The 21,830-nt window shown below is 39.9% G+C and overlaps 1 protein-coding gene across 2 annotated transcripts in view; it reads right to left on the bottom strand.

Annotated features, from left to right (window-relative positions):
- Positions 1-275: 275 nt before the first annotated feature.
- Positions 276-21,830, bottom strand: part of srgap3 (SLIT-ROBO Rho GTPase activating protein 3) — an 89,428-nt gene continuing 67,873 nt past the window's right edge. Inside the window, exons 7-22 of one of the 2 annotated variants that reach the window (XM_038279970.1) lie at positions 19,586-19,807; positions 17,288-17,389; positions 16,548-16,745; positions 16,313-16,397; positions 14,614-14,641; positions 13,647-13,749; positions 11,643-11,703; positions 10,996-11,073; positions 10,762-10,896; positions 10,151-10,256; positions 9,111-9,338; positions 8,895-8,968; positions 3,511-3,691; positions 3,256-3,405; positions 2,845-3,163; positions 276-1,013 (exon numbers count right to left, since the gene is read on the bottom strand). In XM_038279970.1, the coding sequence (XP_038135898.1) occupies positions 567-1,013; positions 2,845-3,163; positions 3,256-3,405; positions 3,511-3,691; positions 8,895-8,968; positions 9,111-9,338; positions 10,151-10,256; positions 10,762-10,896; positions 10,996-11,073; positions 11,643-11,703; positions 13,647-13,749; positions 14,614-14,641; positions 16,313-16,397; positions 16,548-16,745; positions 17,288-17,389; positions 19,586-19,807 (2,517 nt within the window). In that variant the 3' untranslated portion in view covers positions 276-566. Of the gene's footprint in view, positions 1,014-2,844; positions 3,164-3,255; positions 3,406-3,510; positions 3,692-8,894; positions 8,969-9,110; positions 9,339-10,150; positions 10,257-10,761; positions 10,897-10,995; positions 11,074-11,642; positions 11,704-13,151; positions 13,183-13,646; positions 13,750-14,613; positions 14,642-16,312; positions 16,398-16,547; positions 16,746-17,287; positions 17,390-19,585; positions 19,808-21,830 lie in introns of both variants that reach the window. The other variant, XM_038279971.1, reaches the window with a different exon arrangement.

Here is a 21,830-nt window from a genome sequence, read left to right as displayed (position 1 = left end):
CAGAGGAACAAGCACTTGAAATATATCCGGTTGTATTGTGAGGAATCAATGAGTTTTACGTTTTCAATCAAATTACTAAAATCAACGTCCTTTTTGTTGATACTTTAGTACATATAAACCACCGGTATGTAGAGCCATGAGGCCAGCACCCAGCTTGGTAATCAGATGATGTGTTCCAATGCTCATCCATGTGAAGTGTTTTCAGACAGGAGAGATGGAAAATGTCAACTGTACTGAATTCAATGAATGGGGATCAATTCTTTTTTTTTTTTTTTTTTTTCACATAGGTATTGCTTCACTGGCACTCAATGAGTCTCTGAAACAAGAACATGGCTAGAGATTTCTGTTGAAGTTGAGGTATAGCTGAAGTTAAAGAGTCTTATACACAGTAGGTCAAGTTTCAAGGAGCTGTACGCCATCAGACGCCAACAGCATCATCTGTTGCTTTGCCACCATAGTAACCTGCAGATTCCTGTACAGTAAGGTTAATATTTCTTTCTACTTTAAAGGATTTTTTTTCTTGTTTTAATACGCTTTTCTCCCTTTCAGAACAGATTCAACCTCTGCTACATGCTACCAGTCTTATCCCCGCCATCACCTGAAAGATTCACATTAGACCCTGAAGCTGAGCTGTTACTGGGAAACAGTTTTTCAGTGGGAGTCACGGCAGGGCTGCCGACTCCTGAGGAGCTGGAGCTGCTGGAACGATGCTGTGTCGTAGCGGGACGTGCTGGTCTCATGCTCGGGGGGCGCAACTGAGCCCCGGCCAGCCGGGCAGAGAGGGCAGGTTTGAAGGTGGTCATCATCTCAGACGTGGAGCTGCTGCTGCGCCGCATGGCTGCATCAGGGTCACGGATCATGATGGTGTGAAGTGGACTGCCAGGCTCTGAGCTGGTTGGGTTCTTCATTGGCTCTAAGGTGTCCAGGACCACATCGGGGGCCTGCTTCACCGTGTTTTGTCGTTCCAACTCTCGCAGCTCATGGAGTGCAGTACTCATGGTCTTCTCTATGTCCTGACAACCAGAGAAATAAAACTGGATATTCAAAACTCTTCTGAAGCACTTTAAAATTCAAAGAACAAAGTGTGTATTTTATTTAATCTTCTGCCATTTAAAATGATACACATTAACGATTAAGATTGTACAGTTTCAAGTGTCTCTATGGATTTTTAAAGACAGGATGAAATGTTGAAGTGCTTTCCTGTCGTTTATCACAGTCGATACAAGAATATGGAGATGTTCAGATGAGAAGATATTTTAAAATAAGAATGATCTTATGCCAGTTCCATTTCTTTCTTATTAATAGACCACAGCCAGAAGTGTGACATCACTGCAGGAGATTGGCTAACCCACATGGCAATATGCCAAAAATCTTATGGATCTTATTATTATGAATCTTCATCTAGTGAGCGTATTTCAATGAATCAAGAACTGAATTCAGTTAAAGAGCAGGTCCTGCAACTGCTGTTCCATAAATTTGACCTTGACGACTCGCCAGAGGAGGATCATTTTTAGGCTTTCTTAAGGCCACTCAAAGAGCACTCTATGCTCTTTAGAGCAAAATATTGCTACACATCTCCATGTCATTGCACATAACAGCAAAAATGTGTTGATCAGAACTAAAACACACTCTTTGTAGCTCCTCTCAGAAGAGAGCTGAATAACTGGCGTGACGTCACTGGTTTTGTGGCCACAGCCAAAGCATTCGGTTGCTATGGCGCATTCTTGGATTTTACTGAACAACCTGAAAAATTTTGTTCATTAATAACTGTCTAGTCCTTGCTGTGAAAAAAAAATTAACTTTTCATCCAATCTTTAATTCATTTGGATTGGGACATTAACTAGACCAGTGTATGACTAAGGTTTGATTAAACCATTTCATTGCAGCTCAGGCTTAGGGCCCCTACTGATTAGGTCTCACATCTGTTCTTGCAGCTTCACCTACGGCAATCTCACTGCTTGTTATCAAAACATTGTCTAGGCAAATATTCTTTTGCGATCGGTCAGGATTTGGATGGGAGTTGTTAACTAGAAAAAATCTGTCAGAAATCTGTACAGTAAGTGTATGTATGAGGAATGTCTGGCCGGATGGAAAATATGAATATACATATGATATATCTCCTGAATAATATAAAGCATTGTGCTCTCCTCCTCCTGCTTCATCAATCTGAAAAATCCCTCCTCTGCCTTTATGTTGTTGATCTGTTTCTTTTGTAGGTGAGACCCTAGCAGTTAACGGGAGTTTCTATGACTTTGGTTGCTGATGTTCTTGTTAAGTGTAAACACTCAGAGATAAAACCAGACCTTTTTCCCTGTTAGTTCACCACGTGAACAGGAACTCATTTCTTAGTTCTTGTGGAGTAACAAGCTTCAGGGTCATTGCCCTGCTGGATATCTTCAACAGACATTTTTAAAGCCACATAAAGTCAAGATCTGGGGTGTCTATGACAAAAAGTTACTCAGTCAACAGATTCTCCTGTCTTCACCTTTGGATGTCTGCAGCTCCTCCAGAGGGATCATGGGTTGCTTCTCATTTGATGCTCTCCTTGTCTATTTATATATGTTGTCGCTCTTGTATTGAAAGATTTGCAGTTGGTCTTTCTGATGCTGTGTGTTCACTAATGTGACAGAGGTCTTTACAGAACAACTGGATTTATATTAAGGTTAAAGTACACACAGCCAGAATCTACCAATTATTTGACTTTTGAAGACAGTTTAGTAGATTGGGGCCTATTTTAGGGATATAAGAGTTAGATAACTGAAGATTAGATTCTGATTTATCAAAAAATATGTACAGATACCAATAAAATACTTTAAAGTTCCTGCTTTTTAGTGTAAAACTTACCTCAGCCAGAGCCTCCGTCTCCAGTGTTTTGTGGTCCCCCAGGCTGCTATGCCGAGTGGCTCCTGGCACTGGTCTAAGTGGGTGGCCCTCAGGATATAACTTCCTGTCCGGATAGTTAATACTGCCTGCGCTACCAAAAGTACCAAGCCGCCTTTTTTCTGGACTCTCCATGCGAGCTTTGCTGATTGAGATTTTGTGAGGACTGCTTGGACAGGCTGCAGCCCGTGGTGGAGTGTCAGGCACTCCGGTAGGGCTGTGGGTCTCTGCACCACCGTTTCGACGACGAGGGACTGCTGCTCCGTCGGATCGTAGCCTGACTCTGGAGAGGAGAACCCAAACAAAAAAATCAGAAAAACTGTAGATGAACTTAGAACATTAGAAACTTTTTTATATTTTCTCTTTTTTTCCCACCTCCCCATGACTCCTCCAAAGTTATAATCTGGTGACTGCTCGCACGGTGATGGCATGTCATTTTTGGAAGAACCCTTTTCTTCCAATAATGGTCCACTGCTGGCTTCACTGTCTGCTTTCTGGCTGAGGTTGTCAGAGAATGCGTCGTCCCTGAAACAGCAGAGTAAGCTATATTCAGTGGTTGTATGTTTACAGCTATGCAGGGATAGAATCCATTTTCATGCAACATAACTACTTAAAACTAATGTTACATACAGATCTTGCACAACGATATACTGATGGGGGATGAGGCCATCCACCCCGTTGTGCCGACCCTCCCACCAGTCCTCAGAGGCCCTGTGATACAGAAGCAGAGATGCTCCCTTCTTGAAGGACAGCTCTCTGGGACTGCGTCCTGTGTAGTCGAACTTGGCGATTGCCTCAATTTGCTCGACCTCTGAAAAAAACACACACAGGCAAATTTCATGAAAATATATTTCAGAAACTAAAGCCACACTTTATTAGAGACATAATGATTTTTTTTCTTCTCAACAGGCAAAATCTGAGCAAAGATTACTTTTAAGTATAGACAGGAAGAAACGCAAAAAGAATTAAAATGTTTAAAACTCTCTTTTGGTTTTTCTAATATGCAATAAAAAAATCGAAGAACAATCTAATCCGGAAACTGATTATGTTTTTATGCAATTGCTGAATTTGAGGATGTTTCATTGCAAGTTAAGACAAGTGCAAAGAAACACTGGAGATAAAAAGTGATGCCAAAATAATCTTGGTGATAGAATATCTCAATACTTAAGACACTGTGAGGTTAAATAGACTTTAAAGTTTGAGAAATTAAATGCAAGGAAAAGAAAACTAGCAAGGTATATCAAAACTTTGACTTAATTTATAAATACATATATTCATCATAATCATAAAACATATAAAAATTGTTCTGTTATCCACAACTCACTCCATGAAAAGTGAAATTTGACAAGTACGAATGTAAATGAGAACCAGTATAAAACTGTTGTTGCAGTTTGATGCAGGTTTGATATTTTTCGACAAAAAAAAAAAAACAAAACAAAATAATATATATATATATATATATATATATATATATATATATATATATATATATATACTTGATGACAAATTGGCTACTGGAACAAGACATAGATGGACTAGAGCAGAAAACTTGGTACTGATGAAATGCTACTACACAAGCATGCCCAATGAGAGAGGTTACATGCAGAGACTATGGGAATTATGGCAGCTCCAACAACCATTGTCATCATTGACAAAGAAACAACTACTAACACAGTGTTCCAACATCCGCAAACGGCAGCTGCTTTCACAGCTAGAAATTGACGAGGTACAACTGACATGCTGCGGCAAGGGGGAGTCAGGACAACAGGTCAGTAGGGAAATATCATCATCCCAACACACAGAGATTGGGTCCCCAGCCCCAACTACAACAGGCCCACTAAACGTAAGGGCAGCTGACCTGCGACAGCAGAAACTGGATCCCCTAGTACGACGACCAAGACTGCCAAGGCTAAGTGACAGAGTACCCTCTGAAAGCCTTCTAGAAGATGTAAATGCAGCAGTACATACTATCCCTACTAAGGACATCACTGAAACCAATGAGCTGACCTACGCCACAGCTACAGTGATCCTAGAGATGCTTGGCTATAAGATAAACACCACAGGCCACAAAGCAGAGCCCCCATGGAGAAGAAGGCTGGAAGCCAAGATCAAGGCAACACGAAGAGAGGTTAGTCAGCTCTCAGACCTGCAGAAAGGTGTAGGGAAGAGGTTACCTAAGTACAACAAGCTGTCGATTCCTGAGGCTCTGGAAACTGCCAAACAAAGACTCGCCGCCCTGGCCACCCGCCTAAAGAGATACAAGGGAGAATAAACCAGGTGTTCTCCACCAACCCATCCAAAGTGTACTCACAGTGGCAGGGTAATTCAAGATCAGATCCACCCAGGGCTGAGACTGAACAGTACTGGAGAAACATATGGGAGAAGGAGGCATCCCACAACACCAATGCTCAGTGGCTGGAAGATCTAAGAACAGATCACAGCAATCTCCCAGAACAAGAACCAGTAACCATTACAACGGCAGATGTCCAAGAAAGAGCGGCAGGTATGAAGAGCTGGACAGCACCAGGCCCTGACATGATCCACACCTACTGGCTGAAAAAACTAACCGCACTTCATGCACGCCTTGCAGCACAAATGAACCAACTGCTGATGGATGGGACCCACCCAGAATGGCTAACCCAAGGACGGACAATCCTGATCATGAAGGATCCGCAGAAGGGAACAACCCCATCCAACTACCGGCCAATAACTTGCCTATGTACAACATGGAAGCTCCTGTCAGGCATCATAGCGGCTAAGATGAATAGGCACATGGCTCAATACATGCACCCTGCCCAGAAGGGAATAGGAAGCAACACCAGAGGAGCCAAGCACCAGCTACTAGTGGATAGAGCAGTCACCCGAGACTGTAAGACCAGGCAGACAAATCTGTGCACTGCCTGGATTGACTATAAGAAAGCCTATGACTCAATGCCACATACATGGATACTGGAATGCCTGGAAATGTACAAGATCAACAGGACTCTAATAGCCTTCATCAAGAACTCAATGAAGCTGTGGAAAACAAGTCTGGAAGCCAATGCAAAGCCAATAGCACAAGTCACCATCAAGTGCGGCATATACCAAGGCGATGCACTATCCCCGCTGCTGTTCTGCATAGGCCTTAACCCCCTCAGCCAGATCATCACAAAGACTGGCTACGGATACCAATTCCGAAGCGGAACAATCATCAGTCACCTCCTCTACATGGATGACATCAAGCTGTATGCCAGGAGTGAGCGAGACATCGACTCACTGATCCACACTACCAGGATCTACAGCGACGACATTGGGATGTCATTCGGACTGGACAAGTGCGGTCGCATGGTCTCAAAGAGAGGGAAGATGATCAGAACCGAGGGGGTTGAACTACCAGAAGGCCACATAACAGATGTTCAGGACAGCTACAAATACCTTGGGGTGCCACAGGCTAACGGAAACCACGAGGAGATGGCAAGAAAGACAGCTAAATACCTACAAAGAGTAAGGCAGGTCCTGAAAAGTCAGCTGAATGGGAAAAACAAGATCCAAGCCATCAACACATATGCCCTACCAGTCATCAGATACCCCGCTGGTATAATAAACTGGCCAAAGGAGGAGATAGAGGCTACTGACATCAAGACGAGAAAGCTCCTCACAATGCATGGAGGGTTCCACCCCAAATCCAGCACTCTGAGACTGTACACCAAGCGTAGCGAGGGAGGCCGAGGGCTAGTGAGTGTCAAGACCACTGTCCAGGATGAAACAACTAAGATCCAGGAGTACATCAGGAAGATGGCCCCCAAAGACAAATGGCTTGGTGAATACCTCAGGCAGGAGAAAACCGAAAGAAGTGGCTGACATCAAAAAATCCTACCAGTGGCTGGAAAAGGCTGGACTGAAGGACAGCACAGAGGCACTAATCATGGCAGCACAAGAACAGGCACTCAGTACAAGATACTATAGAGACAATAGAGGCCAGGGTCTACCACACCAGGCAGGACCCCCGATGCAGACTGTGCAAAGATGCCCCAGAAACAATACAGCACATAACAGCGGGGTGTAAAATGCAGGCAGGAAGTGCATACATGGAACGCCACAACCAGGTAGCTGTCATAGTGTACAGGAACATCTGCCATGAGTATGGGCTGAAAGTCCCAAGGTCAAAATGGAAGACACCTCCTAAGGTAGTTGAGAATGACCGAGCTAAGATCCTATGGGACTTCAAGATCCAGACTGACAAACAGGTGATGGCTAACCAACCAGACATCGTGTTGATCGACAAACAGCAGAAGAAGGCAGTAGTGATAGATGTGGCAATCCCAAGCGACAGCAACATCAAGAAGAAAGAACACGAGAAGCTTGAGAAATACCAAGGACTGAAGGAGGAGCTAGAAAAGATGTGGAAAGTAAGAGCAGCAGTGGTGCCAGTGGTAATTGGAGCACTAGGGGCTGTGACCCCCAAACTGGGAGAGTGGCTACAGCAGATTCCAGGTAAAACATCAGAGGTCTCTGTCCAGAAGAGCGCAGTCCTAGGAACAGCTAAGATACTGCGCAGAACCCTCAAACTCCCAGGCCTCTGGTAGAGGACCCGAGCTTGAGGATGACACATACCACCCCACGAGGGGTGAGAAAACAGTTTTTATATATATATATATATATATATATATATATATATATATATATATATATTTAAAAAGAAAATGATTAAAGTTTTGAAAATCTTTCACAGCATTAGAGTTTCACAGACTTGCATGTTTTTCAACAGGCCAGCAGGGGTCAGTCAGAGCTAACTCTTCTACAGGCGTCATCAGTGAGCAGGAAAAACACAATTTGTGAGGAAAACGCCCTGCATGTTAAAGTCTAGATGTTTGAGCTGCATTTTTAGGCATTATGGAATAAAGCCACAGCTCACATGCAATTTAGATGATAAGAGTCTAACCTTAGCACTGCAGGGGATACACTCAATTATCGTCTGCCTGTTTTGAATTCATGACAACTGAGTTACTATCAGAGAGAGAAAAAAAAAACACTTATGAAGTGCAGCCAAAGAGGCTTTTCTTCCTTTTCCAAGTAAGAATAAGACAGAAAAATAGATTAGGTCAGCACTCTAAAACCAACAAAGCTGAAATTTAAAGAGGTCAGCTTTACTGACAGTGCAGCTGATATCATTCTGTGTATAACTCTGGCTCCTGTGCGTGGCCTGGTTATATATTCAAAGCTCAGAGGACAAACGGGGAAACACTATACAAAGGAAAATGTCCCAGGAGAATTGCTGAATAACACCGAACAAAGAGCAAGTGAGTAGGGGGGGGCGCACGCGCTCACATACACACAGCAAGATGGATCAAAGGGGCTACACTGCATGCCAGCACTGTTTACTCAAGTTGCCTTCAGCTTCAAACATCAAATAAGCCTGTTTGGCTTCAGAAGCTGCTGCAGCCCATACTTCATGTACTCAACAGTGAAAAAACAAAAAACAAAAAGCTTTTAATACAAGAGACCAGTATACTCTAAGACATTCTGCCCTAAAAAGGCTGTAAGGATGCTATCTTGTCTAAAATCCATGCAGCAGAGTGCCCTCCGGACTCAATGGCATTCCTGGTAAAGATGTTTAGAAATCATCTTTTATTACAGTGTTTTTCAGCGCAATGGAAAGAAAACAAAACAAAAACATTTATTCTGTACAGAACAAAATACGTTTGTTTTTTTCTCGTAAGAACAACAACAGCCACACCCTTGGCATCAATCACCAGAACAAACCCTTTTTCAAAAATGAACAGCAGCCAGTCTTCTTAGTATTTAAAAGTTGGAGTGGACAGCTGACTGTTGACCTTTAATGCTTTCTTCTATTCTTATTACTCCACAAGTTTTCTGTAGGATTTAGGGACTGAGACAGGAAGAAGGCGGTTTTTTTGCCTCTACTGACTGAGGAGGCTTTATTACTTGTTTCAAACATTATAAGAGCTTATCAAATAAACTGATGATAAAACATATTACAGGTAGACAGAATAGGATCTTAACCGAGTACTTACCTTCATCACTAGTGTGTGGCTCAGTTCCATTATCAGCTTCATCAATGGTTCCGGGTTCACTGTGGGGACTGTCACTACAGAAGGAAATGTTACGGGAAATTTGCTAATTAATAATTAATACATAAAAAAAAGGCCCCTAATATGGAACAAAGCAATCAACCTTTACATAAAGCTGAAATTTGCTGCATTTCTCTTCATGATAAAGCCTCTACTCACCAGTACTCTTCCCCACCAGTCATACACTTCTCATAGACTGGTCCATCCAGCTCACGTTGATTTGGGAAGATGACTTCGTGATTTACGATGATGGTCTTAATGACCTCGTTGACATGGGCCTGACAAGTCACAGGATCCTGGCCGTCTGGGATGGGCATCAGAGTTGGACCGAAGCAGATGGCTAGATTGTATGGATCCATCATGTTTTCATCGCTGTACTGGGAAAGACTGAGGAGCAGGAAAACAGAGGTTAGTGTCTGCACACATCTAAGCTAGGATATTTGTTGTTGAAGAGAGCAGCAATCTATATGTAAGTTATAGCAAACAGGATTTGAGAGACTATAAAAACTGTAGGAAATTCCACTGAATATGATAAAGAGGTGGCTAAAGTGAGGTTAATGTGGCGAGAAAGGAAAGATCAGAGCAGAAAGGAACAGAGTTGCAAAGTAAAAAAGGAATCTGGACTTTTTTAAAGGTACTGATTTTTACATGCTTCATTTCACAGCTCTTGATGCTTGCTTAAAATGAATTGAAATCATCCAAAATATCAAAATCCACTTATCCAGCATACAATACAGAGTAATAACAAATTTTTTTCAGTGCTGCAGTGGAAAATCATCATCAGTCTTTGGATATCCTTTACAGACTAAGGCTGTGCAGAAACAGCACAGTTGGAATAGCTTTAGCTAACAGAATATAAACTCAGTATCTTTTTTCTGCATGCAGCAAGTAAAGGCAGCATAAATAATATCCATTATTAGTGGAATATTATACTGCTGCAAAGGGATATGAGTTTCCAAACTCCCAAATAAGTTTCTTAGAATAACATAGTATTGCATATATTGTAATTTCAGCCTCATCCGTTAATCTACAATCTACATGGTGTTTACCCAACATGGAAGAAAATTACATTTGCATGCAAAGTATGGTGCAAGATTCAGTGTCATATCCTCTGTATGGATTATGCAAAGCATAAACTCCTCTTTGTATCCTGTTTGTTACAAAAAAAGTAGCTTCAGCTTTGAAGGGCTGAAACTTACTGATTGAGAAACGCAAAGAGGTATCTCATGACGATAATGACAGTCCGAGGAAGAGTCACAACGATCTGCTGGATGTGATGCGCTCTCTCTGCTTCAGACTCCAGCTCTGACAAAGCAGAAAGGAAAAGATAGTAAACATAATTCAAGACAAACTAAGTTCATTTTGACGTGGCCTAAGAACAAACAAATAAGATTTGATAACTGTTTGAGTTAGTTTGTTTTTTTTAACTCTCAGTTCTTATTTAGGTAAATGGTGAAGGTTTGGACATGAAATATGCATATTTTTAAAATATTTATCAGATTCTAAGTGTGGATGGATGGAGATGGACAGATGGAAGAAACTTAAAACTAGGATGGAAAATATTTATATTTTTTCCATATTTTATTTTCTCTAAAGCTGGAAAATACCTTAATGTAAATACAAACACTTGTAGACTGTGTTGTAAGCTATTTGTTGATAAACTGTTCCCATCCATCTAGTTCTCTCATATTTATCATCGGTTCCATGTGCTGCATAGAAAGGCTATCTTTCTAAGAAAACTTCAGGACTCTATTTTCTTTTTATGATCTTCTAAAAACAGCTTCTTCTCTACATTTTTCTGTGGACTCACTGATGGTGGAGATGAAATCCAGGAAACGCTCCTTTGGGAAGAGGGGGTTTTCCAGCCCCCTAAAATACAGCTTCAAGACTCCTGCCACTGAGTTTATATCGTGATCATTCTGGTCATCAATCAGGGGATCCTCACCTAAACAAAAACATCTGCTGAGCCAATGTTGTGGCTAAACTGATTTATCCTCTTTAAATGCTCTGGACATAACAATTGAGAACACAGACATGGACTCACCTCTCTCAAATGAGTTTTTGATGTCGTTGACTTCCACCTGTGATCCTGGCACACGGAATATCCCCTGCTGCTGCAACCCTAGGAGAAATCCAAAGCAGATTTGCCTGATTTGGGGCTACTCTAGTTGTTTCTTTATACCGCATCATCAGCTTCATGACAGAGCTTTGAAAACATATAACACAGTGCAGGAAATATAATCTAGTCATTAAGAGGGAGATGCGTATTTTGCCAGACGAGGGCCCCCTCAGAGAGCCAGGAACATGTGGTTTAAGTTAGAGGCTCCTAATCAGTTTTTTGCAGTTTCATTAGGTCCAGATTCAGAGCAAAGTCCTGTAAGCCAAAGCAACGAGCCAAAGATAGATTTGAAGGTAGATGGGGGTGGAGTAGGGCTGGGGGGCTGGGGGCGTCTAAAGATGTTACGGGACAGACTGAACCAAACTGAAACAAGGTTGTTTTTCTATTTACTTTATCAAGTTATAGTCATGAAACCAAAAGATTTACAGTAGGTGATGTGCAAGTTGAGTCGGTTTTCTTTATAAGCAACTCATTGACATTTTAACGTTTAAAAAAGGACAATGAATCTTTGACTTATATTGCTGCCTTTTAAATATAAAGTAACAGTGAGAAAATCTCAAAGTGACACTCACCGTACAGATTGATGTATCTGATACAGCTTTCAACGACAAGGGGAATCGGTTGACCTGAATCCTGAAACATTGTACAAACAGCAATTATTTCTTCATAAATAAGCAATGCAAATCCTAATTATGGTTCATGTTGCCTGTACAGTGCCCCCTTGACCAACGCAAGGTAGAGCATAACTGAGAAGCAGATTGAGGCATAATGGGTGCTGTTTAAAGTCCTTCACCCATGTGATTTTCTTGTTAAAGCTCTCCTTCCTTGGCTTGTCATTTTAGGTGAATGGCAATATCTTGCAGCTTATGACATTAGGGTATAACCTAACCCTAGCCTACTCTTAACAGCTTTATCCCTAATACATCTACTACTGTAAGTTCCCTGGTTGTCGAGAAGCTGTTTATTCAATACTGTCCTATACAAAAAAACCGAGGCCTTTACTAATTAGGTGACTTCTAAAGATAATTGCTTCCACTGGAATTTGTTTAGGGGTGTCAGTGAAAGGAGATATGGGTGCAAATGCAAACCCATGTTTATGTTTTAGTTTGATAGAAAGAGAAAAAAAAAACCTTTGACTTGAGTTAGACAACCTATGAACTTTTAAGGCTAAGCTTAAAACTTTCCTTTTTGATTAAGCCTGTAGTTAGAGTGGCACAGGTTATCCAGAGCTATCACTATAGTTATGCTGATAGGCTTAGACTGCTGGAGGACATGGGATCACTTTTCATCATTCTATCTCTATTCTCTCATTCTGCAATTTTTGTTAAGTCAATCTCTAATATGATGCTTTCTGTTTTTTCTCATAGTAGCTTCATCTGGTCTGTTGCTGTTTGGCTGAGACAACATAATGGAAAGAAATATCAGCTGTGCTGCTGCCATAAATGCCTTTGTTTATAGATGTTGGAGCTTGGCCTGTTTTTCAGTGGTTTTAGCAGATGGCTGCTCACACTGAGCATAGTTCTGCTGGAAGTTTTTTCCTGTTAAAAGGGAGTTTTCCTCTCCACTGCCACTACAAGCATGCTTGGTGTGAGGGATTGCTATCAAGTCAATACAATCAGGTGATTTTCCTTGGATAGAAAACTTGTAACCAATCTGACTGTACGATCTAATTGAAATGTCTCTGTAAATTGCCCTGAGATCAAATGTGCTGTAAATGGGAGCTATATAGACAAACTATATTGAATTAATATTGAATTGAACCTTTTTTCCTTACTTTTGGACCCCTTGTGTTGTTTAACCACAACACAAAACAGAATAAAAACTATAAGGTTTGTATCTGCAGTATAAACATTTAAGAGATCTTTACAGTATCCAGGGGATATGAAGACTTTGTCAAGCACTGTAACATCTATCACATAATACCAATCTTGAACTGTAACATGCTCAGTTAGATAAATGTAGAAAGTGACAGAAACTGAAGTTGCACAACATACTAACACAGTTTCAATTGCAGGGCAGCAGAAGACAATCAGTATGTCAATTAGTCTGTCAGTCATAACATTCTCCAACAACAGTGCTACCTGAATACGGGTACGGGCGTTCCTTCTTCCTCTGGGACAGAAAGCAGGAAAGCAGAGGGCATCAGAGGAAGAAGGGACAGAGAAAGCAGAGGGTTAGAAAAAGAAGATCACATCATTACTGACCCCTCTGCGGCTTAAGGGCAGTTAAACACAGGGACTCATGATAGGAAGCTACAAGGTGCAGACAGTACTGGGTGCAGACAGAGATAGAGCAGAGAGCATTTTCTCTACTGTATCTTTCATCAAAGAGTCACTGGGTTTAGAAAGGAAACCGGATATGTTCAATTATTCTGCAGGGAAATAAAGGGACAGTTGACAGTTACTCTGTCTACGCCAGCAGGACTATGGAAGGAAGTAGAATTAGAGGTTAAACTAAAGCGTTTTATTAACACCAATATGCGTCTGGAAAAGGGAGGAGCGGAAAAGAACAACAGTGAAGGATGAATCCCTCCATGTCCTCAAGAAATGCCATACACCAGCACCACCAGGGGGTACCTCGATGAAGGTCTCCATATTGCCATTAAACAGCTTATGGTTATACTGGGAGCGTGGCCTAGGTTTCCGGATTTTCTGTGGTTTAGGGGGAAGAGTGGGTGGCCTGGGAATGATTGACAAAGGGGGGAAAAAAATGCCACAATATGAAAATGGTATAGAACACAGAAACAAACATAAAGACCTATTTGCTAATCCAAACCTATACATTTAAAATATGCTGGATGAATAACAATGTCGATCTAAAAAAAAAAACAGGATTTAAGCTTTAACTAAATAAATAAATAAATGAAGGTAGAATATTGGGATTTTGATAATTGATCATTGTTTCTGCACATTGCTCAATCTTTTTTTCTTAAGAATCTAAACTTAAAACCAAAAAAAAAAACATCAGCTTTTATATGTTTTTTGATGTTTTTATATAACGTCCCTTAGAAGAACAAGCTTCCTATGCATATCCTTATCAAAATTCTTTACATTTTTGTCTAAAATCTGGAATTCTCTGTCCTTTTCAGATTATTTTAAGATACTTCTTCATTAGTCAGGCTTAAAATATAGAATTTAAAACTTACTGAATCTACATAGAAAAGGAAGAGAGAAGTAGGAAAAATAGGTGAATAGACGGATGAAGGAGAGAAATACTGTTGGCCTGATAGATGGCTAGTTTATAGGAAAGGAAAGTCTTTTATGAAAGGGCTTAAATCAGAAAAGCAAAATAATACATTTTATAAAAATCTATTAAATAAATTTCTATGCTTTCTAGAGTCAAGTTTCTACAATCTGTAGTTGTTTTCTGTCTCACTTTATGATTTTGCGATATCTCAACGGTGAGGCTTCAATATGCAATACAAAATCTACAAATCGTGAAGAAAAATCAGGAGAAGAGCTTGGAAAAATAGATTGATGGGAGGATGGATTTTAACAGTTTTATATCCAGACAGTACAGCTGGAATCATAAGCAATATCTTACCTTGTTGTTCCACACTCGGCTCTTTCCCCTGAGGAAAAAGAACAGGAAGGACTTGTAATATTCTTACGGTATATCTTTACGTTACATTATGCAAGGGTCTTTCAGTATCCTGTCCCACTAAAGAGTTAAATAAGAGACAACATTGCTGCTAAGGACAAGGTAAAAAAAGATGTGGTAACACCATTCAAGGGAAACCAGTAAGTGGTCATCAGAGAGCAGGGGACACAGGAGGCCCCATGAAAGGCCTAAGACCTTCTCTCAGAGCAGAAAAACAGGGGTGTGCCGTTACTGCAGCGTGAGGGTCGTGTGGGGAGGGGCTGCATCTGTGGTGACAGTGAATGATGTCTCTACCGGTTCACTGAACCTTTTGTTGTGGCGTTTCAGCAACACAGACTGCTTTTACACAGCTGTGAAAAACGTGACACTTCACATTTAATATTAAGTTCTTCTAACACAGATGTCTTTGTAGCAATGTCTAATAATTCATCTCTATAAAGAAAAGGGATGTCATCACCGTTAAAGGTATAGTGGGGGATTTTCATACTTTTTGAAAAGACCAGCCCTTTCCACTTTAAAAAATAAATGCACTTGTTCAACCCTGTGTCTGCTCCAGAAAGGGAATGCCTATTAATTGCATGCGAGAGCCCAGTTTTCCTTGTGCACGCTCTGTATAAAAGTTGCTGTTTGCATTGCTCATACAAGCTTACTTTGCAAAATAAGATTGAAGAATGATTGACAGTTAGGAAGACCACTTATTTTGATGATGCACCTGGAAAAAGAGTCCACCTGATCCACACAAGGGCAGACCTTGATATTATGTTTTTATTAACACACACAATCCGATGAAAATGCCATGTGGCACTAACCAGCTTCATCCCGTTCCCTGTGTCATCCTGACACCACCCACACACAGACACAGTGTTTGGAGTGTGAGGTGGCCAGCTAATGAGCACAACTCTACCGTAATTTATTGACTAAATAATTAAACATGGGTGGTACCTTTTGGGCACCATATGCTCCTGTGAGCCTCAGCTGCTCCGCTGTGACCACAGAATAAAATGTTTGCCTCAGACTATTTTACCAGCTTGATAACAATCAAAAGTGCAATTTTAGGTTGTTAGGAATGTGCCTCTAGTTTGAAATCTTCTAAAACATGTGGAGTTCTTTAAAGCAATTCCAGGTCTCAGCTGGACATTTTTATATTATACAAAGTCCTGATGGAGGAGCAGCTGCAGGAACGGACCCTGGTTTAATCCAGCTGATTGATTGGGAATAATGCTGTTCATCATGATCGAGGTGACAGGAAGGTCCCTTGGGGCAAGAGGTGGAACAAAGGTAATCCCTTTCCCTTACAGGATGTAAATGGAAACCTGCCCGGTCACCAGTAAGCATAGGCACTAAATGGATAACACTCTACCCAGCAGAGATAAGCACCAAGAAAAAACGAGCAGCTCAAGGTACATGTGATCACTTCTCTCTACTCTTTTATGCAGAGTTAAAGAAAAAAACATTGTGGAGCTACAGACACAAACGCAGTTTTTACCTCAATTAAACTAAGATCACTAGCATTATCTCACCATAATAATATTTTAACTTAAATACTCGTATTGGCACATCTAAAAATGTAATTAAAACAAATGCAACTGAAGCCTTTAAGCCATTTTAAAAAATAATCCGTAAAAAACTAAACTGGTTTTACCTTCTCCCAGCGTCTGCTTCAGTAAGTCATGCTTCGCCTGCAGTTTGATGATAAGGTTACTACCATTCAGGTACTCTTTGAATTTCTAGGAGAAGAAACAGAGGAATTAATCAAATAGAGCTCAAACAATCAAATGGTCAGCATCAATAACAGGAAAAAAGTCAATTTAGAGTAAACCTAAAAAAACATCACTTATTAGGAATCTTGGTCTGCAAACAGGTAAACACAGACTAACCGTAAAGTAGAAGGTTTCAGTCTCTTGCTGGTTTGCCCTCCTCTTGGCTATATTGAGCTTGCTCATGTATGACTCAGAGGCCACGGACTTGACGGACTCAGTGGAGCGGCTGTGTTGAAAGGCATCCGACACATCAAAGTCCTCCACCGTCAGCATGTCCTGCAGGGTTTGCATGGTAGCATCCAGAGTCTTCCTCACCTGGATGCAGGCAGGGTGTTGAAAGGGATGAAGATAAAGAAATTGTGATTTTATCAGTACGGGTTTGAGCTTCTGCTGACTGCATTAAAATAATAGATCATCCCGGAGTTATCTGAATAGACAGATCAGAATATAATCATGGGATAATTTGAGAATTGGCTGCACGTCTAATATAAACCACAATGTTTTTGACATGACTATGAGGCTCTTTGATTAATAAATGTCATTATGTAGGTAATGGGTAATGGCACAGCTGTTCAATCTTCTCTGTTAATACAGCACAGGATGACAGGGCTACAGAGTCATTACCACCACTGCTTACATCTGTCTGCTATTTATGAGAGAAAAGCCTTGGCTTGACGACAAAACAGCCAGTCTTAGGGACATACAGGGTTTGGCTCTTGAAGACCTGTGGGGATTGGGGAGTAATTGCAATGAAAGCAGATGGTAATGCGGATATTTTGCTTGGTGATTTGCCCTTCAGTGACGTGATAGCTCTAGGGAAAATGAGGACCAGGCAGACAAAGCTAATAAATTCTTACTTCTTCATTTTCGATCTTTAGTGTTGCTAACCGAGATTGCAGTTGGTGGTAACGCATCAGGAGCTCAGTTTGCACCGGCTGCTGGGCGCTGACCTGGCAAACCTGGGAAGAAAAAATGGATTGGGTTATGCAAATCGCATGAAGTGTTTACAGTTATTTTATGAAAGACCGATCTATCAGTTTAATAAACAGAACAAACCAAAATTTGACCTTTCAGCCATAAGACCTACATTTCCACAGTTCCTTAATGACAGAAATAATAGATCATTGTGCACACGTGCAAACATATTTATACGTTAGGGCCGATCTTTAAAGTGATTTGTGTTTGCAATTCAGCAGTGTTTGCAAATCTTCCTTTGTATGTGTCATCAATATTCATATTATCTTCTCATGAACAAACTGCGCATCTTGTGGGTGGAGGATATGCAAAAATAAATATTTACAATGCGTAAAGCAATTTTCCAACTCAGAAACTAAACTGCAGTTTTACGAAAAGACTGATACAAAAGCAAAAATATTTGCTGTCACTGGACTCTAAACATCAGATATAGTAAATGCTTTTTTCTAATTATACCAATGTAGAAATTCAGAAAGGATTTGTAAACTACTCCATCCAAGTCACTAATGATCAGTGAAAATAATGAACATAATATGATAAAACATAAATGCAGACATTCTCACAATTCAGGAGATCACTACGTTTAAGGAACAATTCTAAAATGGTAGATAATCAAACTAGGTTTTATACACATTATGGGGATGTAAATCAATCAAGAGAATCATATCCAACTGATCAATCATTTATTGCAATTTGTTCCCCCAATGCCCCTTATCTGCAGGAGCGTTGGCCTCTCTAGCTAAAAGAAATTGTTGGTATTTTACAGCAGATATAGGGATTTAATCTGAATAAATAAACAAACAAACAAACAAAAAATAGCTGAAGAAAGCTTGCTGTATGTTGTCAGTGGAGAACATGCAATTCAGAAATGCTCTATCCAAAGTATTTTGGGGGTCGCATTCCGGAAAAATATAAAATAAAAATGAATGTGTATTTGCACATTTTAAATTAAAAGTATTGGTTAAGTGAATTTCACAAAAAACTAGTATCTAATAATGTCAAACTGAGTAAAAACTGCATTTAATGATTTGAATCTGAACTAATTTACTGTAAACTTCTGCACTGAAAATCCAGTTTCGTTTGTAGGATCCAATTTCATTTCTAAATTTCAGATTTTTTTGTTCGACACATCGGGGTCCTTGAAAAAGTAACAAGTAATAGAACATTGTTCAAATAATTGAGCACAGCTGTTACAGCTGGCCTATTTATTTACCTGACACTTAAATGCATGTCATAGATTTCATTCAGACCCGAGTTTTGCTGCTGTTCAGATCCACCGAGCTCCTTCTGGCTCCGCTTCTCCAGCTGCATAGGAAGCTTCAACATGTGCACAGCCTAGAGCTTTGTTCGATTACTCTGCCTAAAGCACCAAAATGTGTGGCCAGAAAAATTCTTAAAATAAAATCGAATCCTAGAACTAAACGGGAAATTAGTCAAACTAAATTTTCAATGCAAAAATAAAAAACATTTTCAAAGCAAATTATTTCAATAATTAAATTTTTTTTTAAATTCAGTTTCACATCAAATAATTTTTAAATGTATGAATGAATTTTACTTTCAAACTTGTAATCATACAGATACAGATTGAGTACTGGAGATTCACATTGACTTCTGATTGCAAAAGTTCCTGCCCTAACATAAAAAGATCTTACTCCATGAGAAAACCTTTAACGTTGTCCATTATGAGTTGAGCCTGTGAGCAAAGCAAAAATTCAGATAAGGACGACCAGCTCCGTGACAGCTTAGAATAAGAAAGCCAAGCTCTGAGACTCAGAAGAAAAGAGCGACCAAATAAGCAAAATTGGCTAAATTGGAGGCGAAGACTGATACCCTAAAATTGATCGAAAATAAGAAAAATCCTTTTTGAACAATTCTTTTTCAAATTAAAAGAAAGAGTACCCAGCTACATTAAAACCTTCAGGCCTGTTTCAGTAGCTGCAGCTGCAAAAGTAGAGATCAAGATGGATTTTTGGAGGTAAAGACACTAGACCCAAACCACAGTAAGGTTCTCTAACCATTTGAGAATCCTTCTATAAATATGTCATATGTGAAATAATTCCTCCTTTATTTCTAGATCGAAATTAATAATTATATTCATTAAATGCATACATTAATATAGATTGACATAGCCTATACCCCGCTGTAGAGGAGAGAGAAAGAAAACTTTCAGATCCTCTCACCTCATCTCCCATGTGTGGCAGGTATTCAAAGCGCATTGGAGGACAGAACACCTGGTTATGCATATCCATGATCTTGTGTTTGTCACTGCGAGAGTCTAGGTTGTCCACCGCATTCTCAACGATATCCAGTCCCTCGTGTCGCGACGTCTCCAGGTTGTACTCTGCAGACAAGTATGTCCTGAAGGTGCGCGCCAAGCTGGCATGATAGCCCAGATCACAGCACTATGTAAAAAAAAAAAAAGACAAAAAAGGGGACAAATGACAATTACCCATGTTCATGAGGGGCCAGAAATAACAAAAATAGGCTACTAAAATCTGATGATTGAAATCTTTTTTAATTTCAAGAAAGTTTATAGTTTAACATAAGTGGTTCCAGTTTGTTTAGGGGTTCTGAAACAAGAATGGATTGGCTACCATTAGATTAGTACCGGTAAAAGGATTTTAAACGATAAAATCAAAGAGTTCATATGTTTTGTTTTAAAAGCAATGAAATTTACAGTAATAAGCGGTCTTATGTTTTCACCATAGTTAGATTCTAAAGAAAGTGTGGAAGCATCTACGTTTGTGTTCATACATAGACAAACAAGCAATTAAAGCTGAAGCCCTGCAAACGTACGAACAGTTAAAGCTCTAAAACATCAGTCTGTTTTCTGATTGTAGCCTTTTTTCTTTAGAATTGTTTTTCCTTTGCATTTGTTTTTTTTGCATTTACATGTTTAATTGATACAAGTCTTTGCAGTATAATTCTTAGTTGCCGTGTCTTTTGCTGCATGTTTTCACCTGTAAGCTAACAGGAAACAGAGCGCTGTCCATTTCTAAGCTGAAGCAAGCAACCAATCAGCAATCTTTCACTCCCAAGAATGGGCTAGTGTCCATTAACTATATAAATAAAGGAGTTAAATCTTTATATAAAAAGAAACTAATGATTTCTGTTTAACATTAATTCTTTTTAATGAAATGCAAGAAAAATCACCTGAGTTACCCAAGAGTTTTACTTAATTGGTTTAACATGTTCGAGTGTTTGGAGATATTTTCTTTTGCAAAAACAAAATGGTGAAGGTGTGGGAGTTAAAGTAGCATAGATTATTACTCCTAATAAAAACATGCCCTTTTAGAAAAGAATTAGCACAATACATTCTGCATGTGCGTTATACAGCTTACTGCAGGCTTGCTGGAGCAGATAGCCTGCTTAAATACAAGGTGATATCGACATGTTGCAGAATAGCAAAGAATTTAATAAATAAAAAGTAACTACTACATTTATTTAAAGTATTTTCTATATTTTATAAAACTTTCTACATTTATAAAACAAAAAAATAATAATGTTACACTTCATTTTTTGCTGATATTACATTACACTAAACATATTAAACTATGTGTTCCAAGCAAGTCCTCATAATATAAAAAAACCCTGCTTCTGTACTGTATGTTATTAAGAATGCCTAAGAGTTTAAATTTAAGCCTCTAATTGGCTAAATTCCTAATCATGTCCTGTTACATGCTAATGTTCAGAAAATAGAAGTTTCTGTTCATAGAATTACAGAAGCTGGCACAAGGCGACACGAGGGATAATTACAGGGTCTTATCGCACAGAGCTGTATGAAGTAACCTAATTAGGCAGAGGATGCTACTGAGAAGTTTAAAGGGAGCTTGGGGCAGCTGACAGCACTGTAAATCACCAAGTAAACACTCTTTAAAACTCTTTAATGCTGAGGAAGTTGTCTCAACCCCGTCTGCACAGGCATCATTCCCACTCTGTCAAGTCGGCTCAGTAGCCCAAAGTCTGAAGGGAGCAAATTGGCCTTTTTTTTAAATAAGCAGACAGTGAAAATGTTTGAATAATCCAGAAGCAGGAGTAGAAGATGAGTGAGGAATCTTTAATCCAAGCCAATCTACAACATTTTCTCAACACAGACGGGCAACCTCCTCCTGACAAGACTCGGCTGCCCATCTACAGCTTAAGGACAATGGACATTCGTTAGAGGAACAGGATGTTCACATTTTTGACAAGAAGACAGGTGGTTTGAAAGGGACGTGAAGGAAGCCCTTTATGTTAAGACTGAAAAAACAACCTTAAACAGAGGGGGTGGACTCAGGTTCCAACTTTCAATAACCTACAACACAGCAATAGAGTTGATTCCTTCCCACTATCATCTCAGTCCCCATCCCTATGCATGGGACCAAAACACCTCGACTGGTCAGCCACGCCAGCAATGACCCTAACGACTGCCTTTTCAGATGTATA

This window comes from Cyprinodon tularosa, unplaced genomic scaffold (assembly GCF_016077235.1).
Source record: "Cyprinodon tularosa strain WSP-4 unplaced genomic scaffold, ASM1607723v1 ctg154, whole genome shotgun sequence".
Taxonomy (NCBI): domain Eukaryota; kingdom Metazoa; phylum Chordata; class Actinopteri; order Cyprinodontiformes; family Cyprinodontidae; genus Cyprinodon; species Cyprinodon tularosa.
The sequence above is the reverse complement of the archived record's forward strand: the minus strand, read 5'-3'. Positions and strand labels throughout refer to the sequence as shown.